Source organism: Microtus ochrogaster, linkage group LG8 (assembly GCF_000317375.1).
Source record: "Microtus ochrogaster isolate Prairie Vole_2 linkage group LG8, MicOch1.0, whole genome shotgun sequence".
NCBI classification, from domain to species: domain Eukaryota; kingdom Metazoa; phylum Chordata; class Mammalia; order Rodentia; family Cricetidae; genus Microtus; species Microtus ochrogaster.
In genome coordinates, this window is record NC_022033.1 from 22598612 (window position 1) to 22615488 (window position 16877).

At 56.2% G+C, this 16877-nt stretch overlaps 2 protein-coding genes across 3 annotated transcripts in view; one reads left to right on the plus strand and one right to left on the minus strand.

Annotated features, from left to right (window-relative positions):
• Trpc4ap (transient receptor potential cation channel subfamily C member 4 associated protein) overlaps window positions 1–1800 on the plus strand; it is a 71927-nt gene extending 70127 nt beyond the window's left edge. For both annotated transcript variants that reach the window (XM_005363074.2, XM_005363075.2), the window contains exons 18-19: window positions 569–775; window positions 947–1800. In XM_005363074.2, the coding sequence (XP_005363131.1) occupies window positions 569–775; window positions 947–1084 (345 nt within the window). In that variant the 3' untranslated portion in view covers window positions 1085–1800. The remainder of the gene's footprint in view (window positions 1–568; window positions 776–946) is intronic.
• An 88-nt stretch (window positions 1801–1888) lies between these two features.
• Window positions 1889–16877, minus strand: part of Myh7b (myosin heavy chain 7B) — a 23830-nt gene continuing 8841 nt past the window's right edge. The window contains exons 12-41 of the mRNA XM_013352081.2: window positions 16619–16757; window positions 16238–16356; window positions 16014–16163; window positions 15687–15857; window positions 14079–14258; window positions 13857–13989; window positions 13696–13772; window positions 13207–13294; window positions 12941–13058; window positions 10683–10806; window positions 10460–10596; window positions 9319–9574; window positions 8194–8436; window positions 7322–7498; window positions 7089–7234; window positions 6845–6935; window positions 6374–6763; window positions 5641–5767; window positions 5430–5548; window positions 5144–5340; window positions 4660–5009; window positions 4418–4542; window positions 4189–4304; window positions 3458–3854; window positions 3251–3376; window positions 2990–3160; window positions 2805–2909; window positions 2627–2722; window positions 2074–2211; window positions 1889–1999 (exon numbers count right to left, since the gene is read on the minus strand). Of these exons, the coding sequence (XP_013207535.1) occupies window positions 1988–1999; window positions 2074–2211; window positions 2627–2722; window positions 2805–2909; window positions 2990–3160; window positions 3251–3376; window positions 3458–3854; window positions 4189–4304; window positions 4418–4542; window positions 4660–5009; window positions 5144–5340; window positions 5430–5548; window positions 5641–5767; window positions 6374–6763; window positions 6845–6935; window positions 7089–7234; window positions 7322–7498; window positions 8194–8436; window positions 9319–9574; window positions 10460–10596; window positions 10683–10806; window positions 12941–13058; window positions 13207–13294; window positions 13696–13772; window positions 13857–13989; window positions 14079–14258; window positions 15687–15857; window positions 16014–16163; window positions 16238–16356; window positions 16619–16757 (4818 nt within the window). The 3' untranslated portion in view covers window positions 1889–1987. The remainder of the gene's footprint in view (window positions 2000–2073; window positions 2212–2626; window positions 2723–2804; window positions 2910–2989; window positions 3161–3250; window positions 3377–3457; window positions 3855–4188; window positions 4305–4417; window positions 4543–4659; window positions 5010–5143; window positions 5341–5429; window positions 5549–5640; window positions 5768–6373; window positions 6764–6844; window positions 6936–7088; window positions 7235–7321; window positions 7499–8193; window positions 8437–9318; window positions 9575–10459; window positions 10597–10682; window positions 10807–12940; window positions 13059–13206; window positions 13295–13695; window positions 13773–13856; window positions 13990–14078; window positions 14259–15686; window positions 15858–16013; window positions 16164–16237; window positions 16357–16618; window positions 16758–16877) is intronic.

Sequence of the window (16877 nt, forward strand, 5' to 3'; positions counted from 1 at the left end):
TGCACCCTACCCTACCTCTGGTCAGTGTTCTTCCCTGTGCACCCTACCCTACCTCTGGTCAGTGTTCTTCCCTGTGCACCCTACCCTACCTCTGGCTACACTGGCTGTGCAATCGGACCTGAGTTTGCCCCAGCTCCTTTACTAACTGGCAATACCTGCTTTTCTGAAACAAGAGTCATACTAGGGTCTCTGAGTCTTGGTTCTTCTGTTGCCACCTGCCAGGCCCGGGGCTCGGGATGCTTGGTGAGCAAGATGGACTGAGACTCTGCTTCTGAAACTCACATCCTGGTGCAGCGTTACAATTCTAAAGTGAAATAAGTGCACCCTGCTCCGGCAGGGCATGGAGGGTTCTGGAAGAAGTCATACCCAAACCAAGATACAGACAAGACAGTGCTGATATCAGTGTGGAGGGTGGTAGTTGGGCATAGGGACAGGAAGGTGCCCATAAATTGTGCCAGACCCCTGTGTAGACCTAATCCACACTCATCCCTGCCCAGTGACTGTCCAGGCTCACTGGCATCCTGAGGCTGCTGCCATGCACTCAGTTCAGCTGCCTTTGGCCTTGCAGGAGAATGTCAGCTGCCTCAACACCAGCCTAGTGATCCTGATGCTGGCCCGGCGGAAAGAGCGGCTGCCCCTGTACCTACGGCTGCTACAGCGAATGGAGCACAGCAAGAAATACCCTGGCTTCCTGCTCAACAACTTCCACAACCTGCTGCGCTTTTGGCAACAGCATTACCTACACAAGGACAAGGACAGCACTTGTCTGGAGAATGTGAGTGCCCCAGCCCTGAGTGACGGTGGGAGGACAGTAGCATGTGAACCCAAGACCACTCAGAGGGGCGTTCAGGTTGCCCCTCTGTGGACAGGCTGCCAAGCCCTCCTGTATGACACCAGACTGGCCCAAGTTCTCCGTGCACTCCCTGACCCCTCTCTCTTCACCCAGAGCTCCTGCATCAGCTTTTCGTACTGGAAGGAAACAGTGTCCATCTTGTTAAACCCAGACCGCCAGTCGCCTTCTGCCCTGGTCAGCTACATTGAGGAGCCCTACATGGACGTAGACAGAGACTTCACTGAGGAGTGACCTCGAACCAGGCTTCGGGAAGCTGCTGGGCCAGGGCAAGTGTGGGTGAACATGAGTGTACCTGCCACACACTCTGCCCGTCCCTGTCCCTCTCTTGCCTCCCCACTGCTCTGTCTGCCCCAGGTCTTCAGGTATAGGCTCAGTGGAAGGAACATCCTAGAAGCTCTTGTCTCCTGGGTTTGAGGGCCTGGGCCGTTGGGGAGCCTGTTTCCTCACTGTCCCCAGGGTAAGGACAATGGCACCGTGCCCACCCTTCCCTCACAGTCCTGGAGCCCTGGCCTGCCAGAGAAAGGGGACGTAGGAAACTCTCTCTGTCTGAACTCCTCCCATCAGTCCCATGTGGAGAGGAAAGTTCAGACCCTGTGAGCCAAGCCTCTCTGGCCTCAGGGCCCAGGCAGAAGCTCCTGAGCCCTGGACAGGGGTGGGTATCGGAGAATGCTGCCTTCCCCCAGGTCTGCCCAGCTCTCCTCCTTCCTCACCTCCCTTGTCTTCCTTTAGCTCCTCTGGTTCTTTGCTCATTGGCCACTGTGTTCATCCTGAAGGTTCCCCAGAAGTGGGGGGTCTTTTCTCTCCATCCCTTGGGGTATGGAGTGCCTGTGCCTGCCTGAGCCCAGACACAGGAGCCTGGCTGAGAGCTTATCCTTGGCTCCTCCTGTGTTGCCAGTTTATTAACAGCGAATAAAGCATTAAATGGAGACTATTAAAGAACTTTATTTTAAAGACTGATGTGGATGTGACTTTGTCCATGAGATTCTCTTCCCAGCTCCCCTGACCCCGAGAAATAAGGACAATGGTTGTTATGCAGACACGGCATTTATTCAGGGTTCCACGGAGGGTGGGCTGGCCAAAGATGGGAAGAGACAGCAGGACCACAGTGGGTATCCCTCTTCAGAGCCTGGGACGTCACTCCTTATGCTGAGAGATGAAAAAGAGATGAGCTATCTATGTCTGCCCACCTTCAGTACCACCCAACACAGAGGCCTTCTCACCTTGGGGCCGAGGGCATCCCTGGTCCTTGCCCGCAGCTTGTTAGCCTGGGTCTCTGCCATGTCTGCTCGCTCCTCAGCATCATCCAGCTCATGCTGGGCCTTGCGATACTTAGCCAAGTTGGTGCTGGCCTGCTGCTCCTAGAGGCAGAGGTAGGGCCTTGGTTCCCATTGGTAACAAATGGTTACCATGCTCCCAGACCAGAAAGAAGCTGGCTTCTGGTCCTCCCTCCACTCTTTCTGTCACCAGCCTTCCTTTTACTGGAAACCAAAGTGGAGACTGTCCTTTTAGAAGTGCCTGTGTGTCACTCTCCCATCAGGCCATCCCCAGGCCCAAACAGAGAAAGCAAGCAGTTCACCCCAGTCCCTTCTAAAGCTGTCAGTGATCCGTGCTCCAGCCATAGACGTCCCTGAGTTGAGCGGGCATGGCTGCACCTCCCCCCCCCCCTTAGTGCAGCCTGCTATTGATGCCTGCCTGGCTGCAAGGCCTGCAGTTGAAAGCAGCTCACCACTGGCATCTTGAGCAGACCCAGATGCCTGGCCCCAGTGTGCTCACCGCCTCCTCAAACTGGCGCTTGTAGCTCTTGACCTTGCTCTGCAGCTTGTCCACCAGGTCCTGCATGCGAGCCAGGTTCTTCCTGTCCTCCTCCGTCTGGGCAAGCAAAGGATTCTTAGGGTTTGCCCGGACTGGGTTAGCTCCAGCGCTGCCTCCTGGGATGGACCCCATCACCCACCTGGTATACGAGCTCCTTGACCCTGCGCTCGTGTTTGCGCACACCCTTAAGGGCCTCGGCATGCTTCTTCTGCTCTGCATCAAGCTCTGCCTCCAGCTCCCGCACCTGTGGGGCAGTGGAGGGTGATCTGCTAGCCGAGCTGGCCTGGCCTCACCCCACGGGAAGGGTTGGTAGGCTGTACACACCTTGGCCTCCAGCTTCTGCACTTGCTTTTTCCCACCGCGGAGGGCAGCCTGCTCTGCCTCCTCCAGGCGAGCCTGCAGCTCCCGCACCGTCTGTTCCAGTGTCTTCTTCATCCGCTCCAGGTGTGCGCTCGTGTCCTGCTCCTTCTTCAGCTCCTCAGCCATCATGGCCGCCTGTGGGGGAAGAAGCAGCACGGTGGGGAGGGGATGAAGGCAGCCCTCTGGGCTCTGCACTCGCTCATCCGAGCCCTAGCCCAGCCTCACATCAGTTATGGCCTTCTTGGTCTTCTCCTCAGCTTCCCGCCTCTCCTGCACCGCCTCTTCCACTTCCCCACTCAGCTGGGCCAAGTCCACCTCCAGCTTCTTTTTCTGGTTCAGGAGGCCTGTGTTCTGAGGAGAGCAGAGCCTCAGCTGACCAGCAGGGCTCTGCCCCCAGCCCAGTCCTTGAGGACACCTTTGACCCATCCCCACCTGTGAATGCAGCAGGTTGAGGCGCTCGGTGGCCTCCAGCAGCTCCTGTTCAGCCAGCCTCCGGCTGCGCTCACCCTGTTCCAGGGCCGTCCGCAGCTCTTCCAGCTCGGCAGCCAGGAGTGCAGCCCTGCGCTCAAGGGCCTGACCCTGCTCACGGAGCTCAGCAGCTAGCCGCTGCTCCTCATCGCGCCCGGCTTGTTCCTCCTTGAGCTGGGCCTGCAGTAGCCTAGTGGCTGCCTGTGCCTCCATGGCCTGACGGGTGGCATGGCCCAGCTGCAGCTCCAGGTCATTGAGGTCCCCCTCCATCTTCTTCTTGAGCCGCAGTGCTTCATTGCGGGCCCGAGTCTCTGCATCCAGGGAGGCCTGCAGGGACTCCACTGCTCGCTGCTGGTTGCGCCTGTGAGTGAATGCCATGAAGGGCAGGCTTAGCCTACAGGAATGGCGTTGGCCAGGCACTACCTGTGGCATCATGCCCAAGAACCCATGGAGATGGGAACCCATTTGGGGAAGAAGTGAACTGCTTCTCTCTGTTTTAAAGCCCCTTGTGACTTGCCAAAGACAGTGAGTTCATTCACTAGAGGCCAGGGGGACATGGGCTGAACTCGGGGCCCGAGCACCCTTTAGACTTGTGGAGGACCACATCTGGAATGGGAACACCCTAATTCTGTGGCAGGGGCAGCTGTTCCTGCCAGTGTGCCACCATAGACACAGCAAGACTGCTTTCCAGAGACCTCAGGTTAGTGCACTCCTCGTCCTTCTCCGCCAGCTTCCTGTCCACTTCTGCCTTGACCTGGGACAACTCCAGCTGGATCCGCAGGGTCTTTGTCTCTTCCAGCTCCAGCGCCCCCTAGGGATGGGGATAGGGCAGTGTTGGGAGAGGGCACTGGGCAGGTATCTGGAGACCAACAAGGCCAGGGAGTCATGGATCAGAGTCCACCCAGCCCTGTGGCCAGCCCTGACCTCAGCCTCCTCCAGTGCAGCTTGCAGCTCGCTCTTCTCCCCTTCCAGCGTCTTCTTGGCTTTCTCCAGCTCCTGGATGCTCTTCCCACTGAGGCTGACCTGGTCTGTGAGGTCACTGATCTCCTCTGCAGGGTGAAGCGAGCGTGGAGGGAGGACTCACCCTCGCATCTGCCCTGCTCCAGGTTACTTGGCTCACCCCAATTCCAAAGAGGCCCTAAAGTGCTCTGGGCCTCAGGTCCTACCCTGCAGGTTCTTGTTCTCCCGCTTGAGCGTTTCCAGGGCCTCGAGCGCCTCCTCGTGGCTATGCCGCAGTCGAAAGAGCTCCGTGCCCAGACCTCGAGCCTCCCTCTGTGCAGCCTCAAGTTCCCGCTGCATCTCCTCCTCCTGCCGCCTCCGCTCCTCCAGTGCCCGCTCCAAATGCCGCTGCTTCTTATCGAGTGCCACAGCGGCTGAGGTGGCCCGCTCCAGCTCCAAGGTCACATCCTCTGACTCTGTCTGCAGCCGCAGCTTGGCCTTCTCCAGGGACGAGCATTTAGCATTTGCAGCCTCTACCCCTTCTTCTGCCTCCTGCAGCCGCAGGGCTAACTTCTTCCTGGGCCACACACCAGGCAGGGTGGACTAGGGAGCCTGGGGAAAGGGCCCCAGAATCCCCACCACCGCATACAGGTCGAACAGGCACAGGCCTGAATCTCTGGGTCATGGTCTAGATAGGTGCCAACTACTCACTTGGCCTCCTCCAGCTCCTCCGTCCTCTGGATGGCATCTGCCTCATACTTGCTTCTCCACTGGGCCACCTCAGCGTTGGCTTTGGACAGCAGCCGCTGCAGCTCGGCCTGAGCCTCCGACTCTTCCTCATGCTGCTCCCGGAGGAGGTCACAGTCGTGCCGCAGAGCCTGCACCGCATGGGCCAGTGCTCCCTTGGCCTGCAGGGACACCCATGGCCTCAGCATCAACTCAAGCTAGCGGCCCCAGGGCCCACCTGTCTTCCTCGCAGTTGCCAGCGCCAGCCTACCTTGCTCTCCTCTTCCAGCTGCCGCCGAAGTTCCTCCAGACTCTGAGCTGCTGAGGTCTTCCCGCGGCTCAGCTGGCTGATCATAGACTCCTTCTCCTCGAGCAGACGGCCCAGCTCCCCTGGAGGTGGAAGGGGCCAGCAGGCCAGTCAGTCAGTTGAGGGGCACCACCTAAACCCTACCTGGCATTGCCCAGCTAAACCCAGGCCTCACCATTCTCGGTCTGTAACCGCCCGCGCTGGGTGCTGGCGTCAGCCAGCTGTCGCTGCAGCTCCTCCACTTTGATCTTGGCCTCACTTAGCTGATCCTCATAGGTCCGGCACAGCTTTTCTGCGCTTGCCTGGAACACAGAATCAGAGGGCAAGACAAATTTGTACATCCAAGGGCAGGATCCAAGGGGCTGAGATGGGGACCAGGGATTGGGAGCTGGAATACTAGGTATAAGACCAAGGATCAAAAGGAGGTTTGAGTTCCAGGTTCAGGGTCTGAGTTCCTATTGCGGGCACAAACTGGGAGCCTCGGAACCCATCCCAGGGTCAGTGGGTCAGGATTTGGGTATCTGGAATCAGCTGGGAACAGGTATTAGGATTAGGTTCAGGAGGTGGGAGGGGGTCCAAGTTGGGTGCTGGGGAGGGGGGTGCTGGGGTTCAGGACAAGAACAGTGTTAGGGCAGATGGTAAATCTGAATTCAGGAATCACGAGCTGGGGTCACACTTCTTTTGGGTGGGAGGACTGGGGTTGAGTGTGAATCAGAACTCCCTGGAGCCAAGAAATGAAATCGAGCAGTCAGGGTTAGAGGTCAGGACTGGTGGGGAGCTGAGGGTTAGATGCGAGGTTAAGTCAACATCCAGGCAGGAAGTCAGGGCCGCTGTGGAGTATTGGCACTAAGGGGCCAGGGGACAGATGGCTGGGTGGGCTGTGGAGTCTAAGTGGTTTGGAGGCACACCTTGCCACGGGCCAGAGTTTCCACGCTGGCCCCCAGGTCGTCCACCTCCATGCGTAGCTCACTCTTTTCCTTTTCCAGTTTCTGCCGGATCCGCTGCAGGCTGTCCACCTGCTCGCTCAGCTCCGCCGCACTGTCTGTTTGCTTGCGGCGCAGGGCGGCCACGGTGGCCTCGTGTCTCAGAACCGCCTCCTCCAGCTCCCGCCGCAGCCGGCCCAGCTCAGCCTCACGCTTGCGGCAGCCCTCGCGCTGCCCAGCCGAGGCCCCACCAGCCTCCTCGAGCCTCTCGCTGAGCTCCTCCAGCTCTCGGGCTGCCTCTGCTCGCTGCTTTTCCACCCGGGCCCGGGCTGCTCGCTCAGCCTCCAGCTCCTCCTCCAGCTCTTCTGCCCGCGCCTGGGTAGATGGTACCAACTCCATGAGCCTCTGACGCAGGCCTGGTCTACCCAGCGCATTCCCCCATGCCACCGTGCACACCTGTAGTTCCTTGATCTTCTTCTGCAGCTGGACCCCCAGGAGCTGCTCGTCTTCCACCCGCAGGTTCAGCTGACTCAGCTCGGAATCCTTCCTGGGAGTACATGGTGGGATGAGCCGGCCCTGGCCCTAACTGTTCTCCCACTGTCCCCGACCATCCCTGAGGCCCCACAACAACGGGGCTGAGAGAATTCAGAAGGGAAGGAGAGCCCATCAGACCCAGAAACCCTGCTAAGCCCACACCTACTTCTTCAGCTTCTCTTCCAGCTGGTGCTTGTCCTGGGTGGTGTCCGTCACCGTCTCCTGTGTCAGCTTCAGGTCTCCTTCAAGTTTGCGCTTGGCACGCTCTGTGTCCATGCGTAGCTTCTTCTCTTGCTCCAGGGAGCATTCCAGCTGTGGGCAGAGCGGGTATCAGCTCCAAGCAGGCCAGGCACTGCGCACTGCGCCCCCCTGACAGCCCCCAAGAGACCCGCAACTCACATCGTCTACTTGCTGCTCCAGCCGGATCTTGGCCTTGGCCAGTGCGCTCACGCGGTCCTCCTCGGTCTGCAGGTCGCCCAGGGCCTGCTGGTGAGCCTCCTGCAGTGCCTTCTTCTCTTTGGTCAGTCGGACCACGGATTCATCCAGCGCAGCCATCTCCTCCGTGAGGTTCTTCACCTGTGCCAAGGCCCGACTCACTGTGGGGACATTCCTCCCCACAGGCCGGTCTGAGCAGCCACCCCTTCCAGCTGCAGGATGCGGGCAGGCCACTACACTGAGCCTCCGTTGTTCCTGCTCAACCCAGGGTTTTGTATCTCCTCGAGCTATGTAGGAGGATTCGTGGGTAAAGGCTCACAGCCGAGCACAGTGCCTGGCTGGCCCTGAGTAAGAGACTCATGGGTGGCGGCCATTACATTATCAACAGGTATTCAGTGAACCGTGTCCTCGTTCCGGCTTTCTCTTCAGCCCCTGTGAGAACCAAACAGTCTTACTTTCCCCCTCCTGTTAGGACAGAGTCAATACAACACCGGCAACCAGAGGCACCAGGAGATAGATCTCTGTGACAGAGGGTTTTGTAGTTCGGAGGAGCTGCCTCCCCAGAGAGCCTGCGGTCCAGGGCAGATGATAATCACTAGCATTTACTAAGCACCTACTATGTGCAAGGCCTGGTCGTGTATGCTTAGCAAAGTGACTTAGCGGTTCACACCAAATCCTCAGCCACCCTACTGAGTTAGTGCTGGTACCCTGGCTTGGCAGGTGTGAACACTGAGGCTCTTGGGAGGCCGTGACCCAGCAGGGGTCCAGCAGAGCCAGAAGAGGACCCTGCGGCTACCTGACCCCGGGCCGGCCCCCAGCTCAGGCCCTCTCCACACCTTATTCTCAGTGGCTTGTTTCTCCTTCTCAGCCTTGGCCAACGTCAGCTCCAGGTCATCGATGTCCTTCTTGAGCTCCGTGCACTCATCCTCCAGCTTGCGCCTGCGGGCGGCCAAATCGGCGTTCACTTCCTCCTCGTCTTCTAGGCGCTCATTCAGCTCCTTCACCTTCGCCTCAAGCTGCACCTTGGACTTGATCAGCAAATGGCAGCGTTCCTCTGCGTCTGCTAGGTTGTCTTGCTCCTGCGGGGTTGGGTAAGCCAGGTAAAAGAGGGGCCATCTGGGGGACACCAGGTCCAGCCCTAAGAGAGAAAAGCCATTCATCCTCCGAAGGCAACTCCAGTGGGGCAAATGTTGGCAATTCAATTTGGTTGGTGAAGAATTGAAGCACCCACGCCCTGCTGGGCTCTGGAGACTATTGCAGGGGCCTCTCCAGGGCCTTGGACATAGGGACAGACATGGCACTGTTAAGAATTAGCATTAGCCGCAGTGCAGGCAACCCAGGAGGCCTCTGAGCTCTCAGGCCCCGCTGTCCACTTGCTTGTCCAGAGCTGCTGCCCTCTGAGGGCAGTGTGGGTGGGCGCAGGCCTCGTCCCACCTACCCTGAGCAGCACCAAAGGCCATCCCAGGAGGAGACTGTTCTTTCCTGTTTCCACACTGCCTGTGGCATAACCCCCATACTAGAAAGGAAGTTTTATAACCATCATGGCTGTGTCTTCCCTGGGACCATCTCCAGCACCAGCCTGGGGCTGGCATTCAAGGGACATTCAAAACCTATGCTGGGGAGTTTCCAGACTTTGACCCTTGCCCTCTGGGTAGGACCCTGGTACCTGCCTCAGATTCCCGTGTCCCTGAACCGGAGAAGGGAGCAAGGGTTTATTTAAGGGAGGTTGGGTATGGTGGAGCTGGGGCTCTCCTGCATATGTCTCTCAGGACATATGGACAGGTAAGGCTTACAGGAAAGAGTGGTCAGACATCGAGCCTACAGGCCACATCTCCTGGTCCCAGAGTAGGAAGACAATACGGAAGGTCAAGGTACCCAGAGCCCTCAGGGCTACCCTGGCCACTTTTGATTAGAGGTTTTTGTCAGAGCTCCCTGAATTCTCTTGGCCTACTCTCACTCACGGCCTGCAGCTGCAGGGCCAGGTCGTTCTTCTCCTGAGTGACGCTGACGTGAGTCTCCTCCAGTTCCTGACGCTTGGCCTCAGCAGCAGCCAGTGCTCCTCGCAGCCCCCGCAGCTCGGCCCGCAGTGCCGCCAGCTCCTCCTCTGCCTGTGCCGAGCGCAGCAGCGGCTTCATCTTGAAGAAGAGCTTCATCCAGGACCAGTTCTTGACGGCATTGAAGGCCCGGATGTTCCACTGGATGGTAAACAGGGCATCCCTAGGGAGGGACACCTCCTGTGAGCCAGTCAGCTCTGCCCCTTCAAGGTGCCTTGTCCTCTCTCTCTCTCTCTAGTCTTCCCAGCAGCCCTATGGCCTCCAAATGTCCAGGTGGCCCCTGCAGGTGTCTGAAGACGCTAAGCTGCCAGGCCCCACGGTCAGGCTGCCTGACTCTCAGCTGAGTGCTGCCTCCTGAGAGGACCAGCCTCTACTTTAGCCAAGCAAGCGATAGAGAAGATACACAGTTCAGAGTCTGGGAGGCACTGCGCGCTGGTACCCTCCAGACCACACCCTAGACACGCAGAAGGGCAGAGACTGCTCCTTCCCCAACTTTTAAAAATGGTGTGTGTGTGTGTGTGTGTGTGTGTGTGTGTGTGTTACACATGGACCACAGCACATACGTGGAGATCAGAGGACAACATGTAGAAGTCAGTTCTCTTTTCTCCATGCGGGTCCTAGGGACTGAACTTGTTATCAGGTATGGCAGCAGTTGCTTTTACCTACCAAGCCATCTCTCTGATTTTCACCCCAATTTTAAGGTGTAAAAATAGGTTGGGGAAGCCGGGTGATGGTGGCACACGCCTTTAATCCCAGCACTCAAAAGGCAGAGGCAGGCGGATCTCTGTGAGTTCGAGACCAGCCTGGTCTACAGAGCTAATTCTAGGACAGGCTCCAAAGCCACAGAGAAACCCTGTCTCAAAAAACAAAAAACAAAACAAAACAAAACAAAAAAGGTTGGGGAACTCACCCCAATCAGCCATGAGGAACAACCTAGGTAGTATGGCAGGGTAGAAGAGCCTTGTAGCCCTGTGAGCCTTGGGACAGCGGTCACACTTATACCCCAGGCCTTCCCATCCTTCCTGCCCATCCCTCATCCCTTGGCTACCTTCCTCCTAGCATGCGCTGGTACTCCAGGCGCATGAGGTGGCCTCGGCTGCGAGCCTGCAGCAGGGTCAACACCTTAGCCAGTCGCTGGTCCCGGAGCTCTTCCAAGATGCCTAGAAGCCCAGCCTTGAAAAACACCTGAGGGCAGGGTGCAGCCAAGTGAGACCCCTGTCCAGTGTGAGTGAATGCACCCATGTTCAACCCTAACTCCAGTGCACCCTAACCTTGGTATGACCAAACTGATACTGAGTGTGGTCGATGTCCAGGGAGCCCAGCAGCTTCTCTGTGGCCTTCCTGCTGTCCACAAAAGTGTCATCCGGGAAGGCACTGGGGTTCAGGATGCGGTACCTAGGAGATCAGGGAGAAGCTGCCATGGACACAGGGTGCAGGCCATTGACAGTGAATGGGAAGAATTGCCTGAATCTCAGAGGTGCTAGGGTTCCAAAGGTTCATACGCTACACAAGATGGCAGGGGGGAAGTGTTGCTGTACTGGGGGTTATGGCATGCTCTATGCAAACCTCAGCACTGGGGTGTGGCATACATCTGAAACCCCAGCACTTGGGAAGCAGAGGTGGGGAGATTCTTGAGGCCAGCCTGTTACCTGGCCTGACCCTGTCTCAAAAGCGGGCTTGATGGTATAAATGCATTTAAGTAAGTTTATATGGATGTGGTTTTTATAAAGGGCACATATGGCTTTTATAATTCTTAAAGGCAAAAACAAAACATAGAAATGACATACTATACCATATCACAAATTTAAGAAAATTTTAAGAGAGAATTCTATTGAAAAGGAGCAAGGATTCCTAGCATGTCCACTTACCTGGACACATACACACATGTGTACAGATGGGCAGTGGCTATGCTGTGAAGAAAGATTCCCAGAGACAGGCCAGGCCCATTCAATAGGGAACTCACTAAATAAAACGTGTGGGTCATGGGCTGCTCCATGTTTTACAGACAATAAAAACAACCAACAGTGAGGTACTGGGCGCTGTGACACATGCCTGTACTCTCAGCATTCAGGAGACTGAGACAGAGGATTGAGAGTAGTTACTTAATTGTCTGTGTATGAGGACTTTGCCTACGTATATGTACTCATGGGGACCAGAGGAGGTGCCAGAGCCCCTGAAGCTGCCACTCACAGCTGGTTGTATGGTTTTAAGTCACCATGTGGGTGCTAGAAACTGAGCCCAGGTCCCCTGCAAGGGCAGCAAGTGCTCTTAACCACGGAGCAGCTCTCCAGCCCAGGGTTAGTTTTAGGTTTGTATGCACAGGCACATACACTCAAGCATGTGGCCAGACAACAGCCTCAAGGCTAGCCTTGAGAATGCAGTCCTACCTCCTCTGAGACAGGCTTTCTTACCGCCTGACTCCTCAGTTAGAGCATCCTTGGTGGCCTGGAGTCTCGGAACTCCTGCCTCCTCAGCACTGGGATGAGTGTGACACCCCGCCCAGCATTTCTGTGTGGGTTCTGGGACCCAGTCTCAGGTCCTCGTGCTTCAAGGCAAGAGTGGGTCATCCACAAAGTCCCGAGAGTTTGTTTTGATTTTTGTGTTTGAAATGTCTTATTCTGTAGCCTAGGCTGCCCTGAAACTCACTCTGTAGCCCAGGCTGGCCTCAAACCCTCGGTGATCCTCCGCCTCCACCCTCCTATTACTGGGATTATAGGTGTCAGACCCCATGCCCAGGAGTATTGAGAGGTTGAGGCTAGCCTGGGCTAAACAGAAATACCCTGCTTTAGGATAACAAACAGGCGATGATACAGACTCATGCCTCTGGAGTCTTTGTAGATAAGGAGCCATCTCCAAGACTGACAAGGATTTGAAAACCAAACTTACAGACCGTGTATGGGATTTGTACAGACATCTAATCTATGAAGGGAACTGACCCCTGTTACTTGTGGAAGGGGCAGCAACTGAAACTGTGCTCTTATAACTTAATAAACAGAACCTACTGAGGTCAGTGGGAAGGGAGCTGATGGCGCCACAAGGCTCAGATGACCTGTCAGGCATTCCCCAGAGTCTAGTCCGAACAAATACATATTCAATCCCCAAATCTACATCTTCACTTGAGCTCCAGAATAAATCCAACCCCGTCCTTGCCTTCTCTTCTAGGATATCTGCTGAAGGTGTTTCTGACTGGGCATGCCCAAACCCCTTAGGCACCCAATCTAAACATCTTGTCGTAAGGCTCAGTAGATCTATCCAGTGGCTCTGGCCTGAAACCTGGGAGTCACTGTAGACTTAGCCTCTCTTATTCTGTATCCAAGTGATTGGCAAAGCCCCCAGCCTCCACCTCCCACATATACCACAAGTTTATTCGCGTCTCTCCTTAACCCTTCCTATGATGGAGGCGTCTCCTCGGGGAATAGAACCTCTTGTCCCTGGGGCTCTAATTTGTCCCTCCCACCCCCTCAGGCCCCACTTAATCTAAGAGCAGGAGAAAGAGGCCGTTGGCAGCCCTGAAGCAGCCAGCACCCACCGCTGTCTGAAGTCTGCATACAGCAGCCTGTTGGGGAATCCTTGGCGACAGATCCGGATCCCCTCCAGGACCCCATTGCAGCGTAGCTGGTGTAGCACCAAGAAGGAATCCATGACCCCTGGATTATGGTGTGGGTGAAAGGAGGAGATTAGAAGTCTAAGGACATGCCCTCAGGCCCCTACCAAGGCTTTACTTTGAGACTGAGCAGATTCTGCAAGGTGAGGACATTTCTGGTTCCCCCATCCCAACCAGCCCAGGGACACCACCTGGAGTCTTGTTCTCGTTAGGGACGATGCAACGGACGAAGTGGGGCTGTGTGGCCCGCAGGTTGGTCATGAGCTTGTTGAGGTTCTCCTGGGAGCAGGGAGGGCAGGGAGAAGGCATGAGAGGGGCAGAGAACCAGAATTAGATGCTGCAGTGGATAGGGACCAGGTGGGGACTGAGCAGAGGGGCCAAATGCACCTGCACCTGTTCTTTTTCTCTTGCTCCTTATGACACTCCATCCGCCACCAAAGTCCTCGCACCCCCCTTCCCGGGGCTCACTCCCATAGCTTCCCCTCCCCTCCCAGCCCTGCCCAGGCAGCATGGGGGCAGGCAGCAGCACAGACTTGCTGTGATGTTCACGTAGAAAGGAGCTAAACATCACTGCAAGTCTTAACAGCTGCCCACCCAAGACACAGGGACTCGGCAGGAAGCACAGAGGCCGTTGCAAGCCGCAAAGGGTCAGGGCTGCTGGGGCCCCGTCTGGACCTCACCTTGTGAAGTTGAGACACTGTCTGAAACGATGCTGCCTTCTTACGCTTCTCTTTCACCCCAGACTTGGGGGGTTCAGCTAGTAGAGACAGGAGAACTCATCATGCTGGGGAATGTCGCTCTGTGGATCCAAGGGAGGACCAGATTGTCAATGAGTACTCACTGGAGCAAGAGCCTGCATAGTTTTCATAGAGGGTGGCCAAGAGCCTGTTCTGTGACTTTTGGAAGATGGGGACCACCGTTTCATTGAGGGGGTCCTTGTTTTTCTCCAGCCAGCCCACGATGCTATAAGGTACCTACAGAGAGAGAAATATTGACCCAAGGTGGTGACCCCAAGAAGGGAGGGAGGACAGCGGTTGAATGTCGACTTCCAGTGGGCACCTACCACGCCTGCGTAGTGGACCACCTCAAAGTGAGCCTGGTACTTGCGTTTCTTGTCTGGGCGAGGCTGCTGGAAGTTAGGTGACTTTCCGGAGTGATTGTCATAGAGCTTGGCCCTGAAGCTGGCATCCGAAGCCTTGGGGAACATGCATTCCTCCTCCAGGATGGACAGAATGCCCAGAGGCTGGGGACAGGGAGCAAGATTGAAGGGCCAGACCATGCTGGCTGGCCTTAGACTCTCATGCTCCAGACTAGCCCCACCTGGGAGTTGTTTCAGATCGTTAACCCAGCCATCTGCAGGGCTGAGCCCCATACCCAGGAATCCACCTTCTAGCAGAGAAAAGTTTGTGGCTTGACTTTCAGTCCCCCTCTTTGCCTACGTGTGCAGACCAGCCTGGCATCTCTGGGCTCCATGGCTCCCTTGTACACACTAGGTGTGGGGTTTTTAAGGTCAACTAACTCTGCATCTTGGTCCCCACACTCAGTGGAATAAGGGATCCTGTGTTTTACTAAACCTATGCTTTTAAAAATAAGCATGTGTTTATCTGTGTGTACATGTGTGTGCTTGCGTGAGTTTTTGTGCCCGAGGAGGCCTGAGGGACTTGGATCCCTTCAGAATGGAGTTACATGCAGCCATGAGTGACTTTATGTCGCTGTTGGGAAGTGACCAGGTCCCCCACAAGAGCAGCAAGAGCTCGTAACCACTGAGCCCTCTCTCCAGCACTGAACCTTCATTTCTTAACCGAATGGAAAAATGATTTCACTTCAATACTGATCCCCCAAAACACACACACACACACACACAAACCAACCTCGTAAAGCCCACCAGCCAGAGACTATCTCAGAATCGCCTGTTGTGTGGCCTATTCTGGCTTCTTCACAGCATTGAAAATTCATGTTCAGAAGAAAACCGTACTACAAACTGGGACTGTGTCCATAAAGAACATATGTGCCGAGCTGGACCACTGAACCATCTTGCCAGCTTGGCACATGAGACCCATGTCACCAAGCTCGATAGCCTGAGTTTGCTCCCAGGGACCCGTGTGGTGGAAGGAGAAAAATGACTCCTGAGTTGTCCTCTGACCCCGCCCCCCCCCACATACATGCACACCATCCCACGAGCTGACCAACACAAATACATGAAGCAAATCAATGCATGTAATGATAAAAAAAAGGGGGGGGGACTCACATGCCCTGGGCAAAGCCTCTGGAGTGAACTAGCTCAAGGTTACAGCACAAGCTGTGCCAGGCTCAAAGAGAAACACCCGCCCCCTGTGCTTTATTTCCAATGTTGCCAATTCATTTTTTCATTCTTTGTGCAGTGGGGAAGCATTTACAATGTGTTCCAATCCAGTAAACGTGGAGTCTCCGCTTAGGTCAGTTCTGCACCGGGCCTGGTGAACGGCAGAGCCGCCCACGATGGTTGCATCCCGTCCTTAGGTTCCTTATGACCCTAGTCACCTATACTCAAATGTCCTCACACCTATGAGCACAGCCACGCGATCACATGCAAACTCCTGCACACGCGTCAGTTGCAACCACACGCTGATACACAGCCGACACGCACACGGGCGCACGGGCGGGCGCGCACACTGAGCCCTTCTGGCCCCACCTTCTCGATGAGGTCGATGCAAGGCTGCAGGTCCATCCCGAAGTCGATGAACTCCCACTCGATGCCTTCCTTCTTGTACTCCTCCTGCTCCAGCACGAACATGTGCTGGTTGAAGAACTGCTGCAGCTTCTCGTTGGTGAAGTTGATGCACAGCTGCTCGAAGCTGTTGAACTACCAGGGAGAGCGCCACCGTCAGCAGGCTCCTTGTGGACGGGGCGGGGCGGGGTGGGGTGGGAGGCCATGGGGAAGCAGGGGTGTGGCTCCCCCCGACACCCGCCCATCGGCCTCTGCCTCAGAGCAATGCCTGTGTTTGAGAGCTGCTCCCACCTCAAAGATCTCAAAGCCAGCGATGTCCAGGACTCCGATGAAGAACTGTCGGGGCAACTTTGTGTCCAGGGTCTGATTGATCCGGGACACCAACCACCGGAACAGTCGATCATAGGTGGCCTTGGCCAGGGCCCCCACAGCAAATACCACCTGTGGATGCAGAAGGAGAATTGGGAGCCTGCCTCAGCTGTCGCTGGGTGAGCCTCAGCCCGCAGGGATCTCACCTGCTCCACACTCTGGCCCTTGGTCACGTACTCATTTCCCACACGAACCCGGGGGTGCAGAAGACCTTTGAGGAGGTCTCCACTGCTGACCCCCATTAGGTAGGCAGCCTTGTCAGCACCTGGCAGGGAACATGTCAGGGAACATGAGGAAGAGGAAGGTGAACGATGTGGGCACTTGGGGACAGAGGGAGGGGTCTGTTGTCACAGCATGGGGTTCATTGGGAGGAATCGGGGCTGGCACACTGTCACCCTCAGGAGGGTCTAGAGTTCAGACAGGAACAGAGAACACTGAGGTCAAAGTTCATGGACCAGGATTGATGACCATGTCCAGAACAAGGCGTCCAGGGAAAAGACCAGGTCAGTGGGATTAGAGGCCGTTACTCTCAGTGCCGTCTGCCTCAGCCTGCTCCTCTCTCTGCTTCTGTTTGAACTTCATGTTTCCGAAGTGCAGGAGGGCGCCCACGATCTTATAGCAGGTACACTTCTCATCCACACTGAAGCCCAGGATATCCATCGCGTGCTGAGGTGGGGGCGGGTTCAGAAAAGTTCAGGTCCTTGAGGGTCTAGCCAAGCGCTGCCGCTCCAGTCTTATCATATTTCCTAGTCTCTACACAGTGCATATGTTCACACACACACACAC